Raw genomic sequence first — 6,356 nt, forward strand, 5'->3', positions numbered from 1 at the left:
AAAACAAAAAAAAAAAACAAGTGTTTTGAATTCCGCATTTTAAATCCTCGTTTCCGTTGAATTCGACTGGTTTGCGTCGCTGTCAGAGCGTTTTCATTCCGTCGACGCGATTAAATCCTTAATGGGTATCGTCCATTAAGAAAAAAAAAAAAATTAAAATTCAAACCGAAGGCTCCAATCTTCCGAAAGTCGGTTTTGTGATGAATAGGACCGTTCAGCGTCTGTCGGTGGCTTCGAATCGACTTTAAGGACGGAATTGTACGGAATGAGATTTAAAAACTGGAGATTATAAAAACAAAAAAACAACAACATTCTTATCAGTATGTATTTTATACTTCGACTTAAAAACCTCCACTGATTGTAATTCTCTGTGATGTAAGGTCTCTTTCCATTTGTATTTTTTTACCCATCTGATGAGTCATGGACCTTTGGCTATTAATAAATTTAGGCTCCTGTAAAAGCTCTGTCCACACTGTGGAGGTCATTTCTAAGCGGATGTCTTTATTTGTGCATGTCTGTGTGTCTGCTTGTGATCATGACGATATCTCACTACAAATACAACAGATAGAGCTGTTTGACACTGTGAACTCTGAAGTGTTTTGTCTTGAATAATTTTGTATCGATGCCATAATAAAGTGCTTCTCAACGTGGGGTCCGGGGACCTCCGGGAGTCCTTCAAGGGGTTTCCAGGGAGGCCCCCAGCAAACTGACTACTACTTAAACTTAAGTGTTATTTCATTTTAATCAGACATTGGCGTCTTTGGATAATGTACAATAATGACTGTGTTGACCCAAGTTTCACTGATACCTCCATCACTTCAGTATAGACAGGTGTGGAAGTTGGGACTAAATCACATCTAACCAGGGTTCTCACCAGGTACTTGAGGTGCTCGAAGTACTTGAATTGACTGGAATACCTTGAAAATAGCCGCTTTTGTGCGGAAGCGCTTGAAAACTCCTTGAAAAAAAATTCCCCCGATTTTGTTATTTAAATCGCAACGCAAGAAAACATTTCCAGAATTACCTTTATGACAGATTACGCCAGGGAAAGGTACATTTAATCTTATACATTTAATCTTATAATGGTATATGACAATGCGATTAATAACAGATATATAGATATAGTAATATAAACAATAGACAATGAGACTAAGATATATAGAGAGTATATATATATATATATATATATATATTAATTAATAAAAAGCAAATTGAAACATGATTATATTTGTTTTGCGTTATGTACTTAAAAATGAAAAATAGTGCATAAAAAGTACTTGAAAGTCCTTGAATTTCATTAATTTCTAACAGTTAAATCATCTCAGATTGGACTCCCAGAAGGCAAAAACTGATCATATACTTGTAAGGTTAATGTGAGGGTCCTTGATCTGAAAAAGTCTGCCATCCTATGAAGTTTCACATTCTTCCTTGTGCACATGCAGACTGAGGGCGTGAAAAAAAACAGTTTAATCTGGAGTGTTTTATAAAGTTCATGCGACAGACTCATGTCATGTGCAACGTCTGCCTCCCTCACTGGAAGCGGTGAAGGGATTCCAGATCTGCAAACGTTCCCTGGCATATTAGGTTCAAATATAGAGGCGAGAGTACCGTGGGTGGCAATTACCGGTGCGTACGGTAGTTCTGTGAAGTGCGGCTGGCGGAGGATCACATTGTGGGCTCCTGTCAGGTCAACGGAAAACCACCTCCACGCGATCAGTACAGCTTAGGATAATGAGCACAGATACACATGATCTCAGAATGTGTTGATTTCAAACCAAGGTGAAAAAGTAAATGACATTCATTCTAAATGGCTTTGAATCTGGAACATAAAGGAAGTTATAAAAGATGGTTAAAAAAACAAACAAACCCTGCTTTGAATTACAGACACCGTAGAGTGCAGACTATTTTAAGTCAGCGGATATAGTACTCAAGGTTTATTAGCATTGCAGCCCTACGCTTAAAATCTGCAGGATCATAAAATACATTTAAATTTTAATTAAGTAAAGTGAAGTGAGGCCGCTTTTATGGAGTATTTGTTTTATTCATATAATAATTATAGGTTTATATTACATTTATGAATGGAAAATCAGCAATGTAGCTCAATACAGAATGACTTCATTCCTTAATGATGGAACACGATTAAATGATGCTTAATCGTAATTTAATCACATCTACATGTGTTGTGCACATTATATTTATGTTGTGTCATTCATTGAAATGAAACGCTTTTATTCCTTTCACATACAGAGGAGCAACAGTCTCCTCCTTCCATTTCCACCTGTGTGTCCGCTGTCCACTGCTCACAGCGCTCTGGTTCTGTGAAAAACGAATTGACGTGAACGAAACGACGTCGCCGAGCCGCGGCGAGCTCGCCGGACTAGGCGAAGATCTTGGTGATGAAGTCGCGAAAGCGCTTTGCGTACTGCTCCGGGTGAACCGCGGAGATTCCTGCCCCCGCCTGAAAGACACACCCGGATTAGGAGTGAGGCGGCACACGCGAAACCCCGAGCGTTTCCCAATAAACACATGAACAGACAGCACACCTCGTGAACAAATCGCTCGCAGAAATCCTGAATCACGCACCGGTAAATGCGTTGATTGATCCGACAGTTTCATAATAATAATAATTAATAATTTCCGTCGCCTCATCGGCATCCTCCAGTCTCAAAAAAACCCAAAAAACTCTTAGAAAATGTCTTTCCAGGCACCTGTAAATGCTCCCTGCGTGCAGACGTGCTAGGTATGTGCAGGCCACTCCATACACAAAACACAGTGAAGTATGAAGAGGCTGAATAGGCATCGATCCCTCACCCCGTGTTTCACAGCCTTCGCGGCATGAGCAGCCTTCTTCTTGGCGTCGTAATGCGTCAGCACGTCAATGAGGCCCAGGAAGTAGACCTCCCTCCGCGGGGCACCTGCACAGCGCTCGGCGGCAGAGCAACGGTTTCTTTTAGTTTCACACTCCCGAGGTCGCTCCGGGCGGAGTCGTGTCAAGCGGCGGCGGCGGCGTCACCTCCGGGCGCCGCGCTTCTCCTGTAAAAAGGGACTTACCGACGGCGCTCTGAGCGGCGTAGACGTCCACGTAGGGGTCAAACTCTCCGGGGCCGAGGGGCTTGAAGGAGTTCATGTAGCCGGCGATGCCCTCCGGCGAGGCGCCGCGGGGGTCCGGGGCGGGGACGGGAGCCGGGCCGGCGGCGTCCTCCCCGTCCTCCTCGTGGGGCGGCTCCGTCTCCTCCTCCTCCTCCTCCTCCTCCTCCTCCTCCTCCTCCCTCTCGGCCCTCTCCACGTCGTGGATGCCCAGCAGCAAGCTGTAGTCCGTGACCCGCATCCGCGCCAGAAACTGGCGGCGGGCGCGGTTATGCCGGTGTATGTAAACACCACGGCAGCCATTGACTGAAAACGGGCGGCACGGGCGTCACTTACCTCGACGTCTCTGTTGAGCTTCTCCAAAACCTTTTCTTTCTCCTCCTCGCTCACGTAAACCTTCTGCATGTTATTCCTGAAGTCGACATCTTTGTACGTCGGCAACTCTTTCACCTGGAGTGAATCGCAATTTAGGTTTTTTCATCAAAGGGTGCTGTCGAATCGTATTTTGCACATTCTGTGTAGTTATTTTGAACATGTCAAGCATCTATCGCCAGGATAGAAGACGTACTGAAAAACTCGGATCACTTTCACCTGATCTCACCTTCTCTTTGAAACTTGCTTCACGGGACACTAAGGACCCCTGGCAAAAAAAGGAGGAGATTCTTTAAAGGGGTTATAGTCATTGTTATTTTTCTGAAGTTTTGCACACCAATGTTCCTGGCAATGTTCTACAAGTAACCCCCAAAACTGAGAGATCAACAGCTGTTCGGGCCGTTCTGGACCACGGTGTTCAAAATCCTGTGTTCCAAGGACAGGTCAAGCTACAGTTTCTAGGTTTAGACCTGGACTTTAGAGTGACAAACAACAAATTATTTGGAAAAAAACGCTTTCGACGTCACACCGCAGCACCTCTACCGTTGACAGTTTTGGCATGTACAGATTTCTTCAGGGGATTTCGCCAATGGGCCCGTCGCCTCATCCCACCTAACGGCAGGGAGGCGCCAACAGACTTTCGAAAGACGGCGTCACGCGCTCAAGACTGTTTCCCGGCTCCTGTGGGATTCGGCAGAGGCAGCTGATCACAGGGGATCACAGACCCGGGGAGTCCGGCGCCCACCGAAGGACCCCGGACCCAGACAACACCGAACCAGCCTCGCATTCCTGCAGGGATATACTTGGTTTCTCAAAAGTCAACCCGCTGATGACGGGAGCGCGCTCTCGACGACCCTCGACACAACGGATCCACCTCATAAGATCTGGAAAATATGTCTGCCGCTTAAGAATAATCGTGGTGAAAGTCCTTCGGTGAGTATCAGCTTTGGAAGAATAACGGAGGGAGGGGGGCCCCTCCGGTCGCAGTAATCTCTACAAAGGGGCCAGTTAATGGTGCTACCATCTTCAAGCTTACTTCATATTGACACGGGATCTCTTAAAGGAGGCTGTGGAGCCCATAACAAAACAATGGTGTATCACTCTCCTCCAAGCCTGATGGCATTGACTGTAACGAAGACCAGATGAACCTGTTCCAAGCAGGAATCAATATGTTTGGTTTCAGATCATTTCTATTGTTAACACATGGTATTTGTCACGGCCCGGGCCCTGCCTCCAGTTGTTTTCCTTGCGTTTCCATGTGTTTCCCTTTCCCCTTGTGTCTCCTGTCTCCCCGTCTCCCTGCATGCCTGCCTGTCTGCCTGCCTGTTTGCCTGTCTGTCTGTCTGTCTGTGCGTGCGTGTGTGTGTGTGTGTGTGTATGTCGGCGTGGGCGTGGCTTCCCCTCCTCTCTCACCCCCGGCTCTTCACCCGCTCATCCACCCGGGATCGTCCTCCTGCCTGCCTGCCTGCCTGCCTGTCTGTTCGCCTGTCTGTCTGTCCGCCTGTCTGTCTGTCTGCCGTGGCTTCACCACCACGCTGCCCGCCAGCTCCGCACCTCCGCTCCCCGTCTTCCCTTCTGCTACACCCGGACCCTTTCCCCTACTCCTCCCATCCTCAACTGAACCCTTTCCCTTCACGTCCTCCGGGTCCGTGTCCTGCATGAGGCTCCCATCCGCGTTCGTAGCGGTATCAGAATGGTCGGATACTTTCAACAACCTGTATGAACGTCGCCTCCTGATGTGGGCAACGACAGTGTACCTTGAGGTCATACTTCCTGTGTATGTGAAGCCTGTGGCTGAACATGTTCCTCATAACCAGAAGGTAGGCGTCCTCGTTCTCCACCGTCACCCTGTACATGGCGAGGAACTGAGGCAGCAGCGTGTTGCCGTGGCTCGTCACAATGTGCTGGAGGAGAAAGCGACGGACACATGAACAAGCGATGGAATGCAGGAGGAAGAGGCTCGGAAGGCGGGGGCTGAACGTCCCACTCAGGCCCTCGGAAACAGTATTTCCCGGATGCGCTTTGTATTAGGTCTCTGACTGACATTAGAGAATAAGTCGCGCTCATATCTTTTCACTTGTAGAAGTGCTCTGATCGAAAGGCAGCCTCTCATCTTTGAGCTTTGATGTCGTTGAGCTGTTGCCATGGCGACCGGGGCCATCATACCATAGGATGAGACACTCTTCCCTGTGAAGTATTCCCTCTTACGTTGTGTAAAAAAAGATAGATGGAAATCATGAAATACCCTGAGGCACCCCGGACATAGTAATAACAATCAGAATAGATGAAATTACACATTTGTACAGTAACAGAGTCCAATGTTTAATTCAAATATCGAGAGCGCAAAATCAGAAAGCTATCTTGGTAACGTCAAGCAGCCGCACGTTTCTGGAACTTTCACCTGATGATATTCAGAGAGGGTGTTGTGCATGTGCTCTACTTCCTCGCTGGAGATGTCCTTCACCACCAGCGTTCGGTCGTAGGACGTCAACAGACCGTCCTTCACAGGGGCACAGCGGGCCAGAGACACCTGTCGGTCAGGGAGAATACAGCCTCACGTCATGCCATGTCGCGTAACCTGGTCACCCAAGGTTTTTACAGAACAGAAGTCACAGCTTTCATTCAACTATGTGGTGTGTATAAACTAGACTTGAGTTGGACTTTTATCCATTTCAAACAAGTTTTTGTCAATATTAAAGCTAATTAGGGCAGCATTTAATAATACTGTCAGAAAACATAACATTCAGTTAACATGCCTCTGACGAAGAGAAGCGCCTGAAGCAACCTGTTGTCTTAATGCAGTTTAGCTAAAAAATGTATACACTTTATGGCAAGTTCTTCCGTTCGATTATATCAAATAGATGTTGTGGTGTGGCGACGGTGTGATTCAAGCAGCT

General features: G+C 46.9%; 1 protein-coding gene across 1 annotated transcript in view; it reads right to left on the reverse strand.

Annotated features, from left to right (window-relative positions):
* Nucleotides 1-2,377: 2,377 nt before the first annotated feature.
* Nucleotides 2,378-6,356, reverse strand: part of LOC307230424 (phosphatidylinositol 5-phosphate 4-kinase type-2 gamma-like) — a gene marked incomplete at both ends in the record, with an annotated part of 6,901 nt that continues 2,922 nt past the window's right edge. Inside the window, 7 exons of the mRNA XM_080000817.1 lie at nucleotides 2,378-2,458; nucleotides 2,812-2,915; nucleotides 3,052-3,340; nucleotides 3,424-3,537; nucleotides 3,689-3,727; nucleotides 5,217-5,363; nucleotides 5,861-5,989. Of these exons, the coding sequence (XP_079856943.1) occupies nucleotides 2,378-2,458; nucleotides 2,812-2,915; nucleotides 3,052-3,340; nucleotides 3,424-3,537; nucleotides 3,689-3,727; nucleotides 5,217-5,363; nucleotides 5,861-5,989 (903 nt within the window). The remainder of the gene's footprint in view (nucleotides 2,459-2,811; nucleotides 2,916-3,051; nucleotides 3,341-3,423; nucleotides 3,538-3,688; nucleotides 3,728-5,216; nucleotides 5,364-5,860; nucleotides 5,990-6,356) is intronic.

Source organism: Zeus faber, assembly GCF_960531495.2.
Source record: "Zeus faber genome assembly, chromosome: 5".
Classification (NCBI taxonomy): Eukaryota; Metazoa; Chordata; class Actinopteri; order Zeiformes; family Zeidae; genus Zeus; species Zeus faber.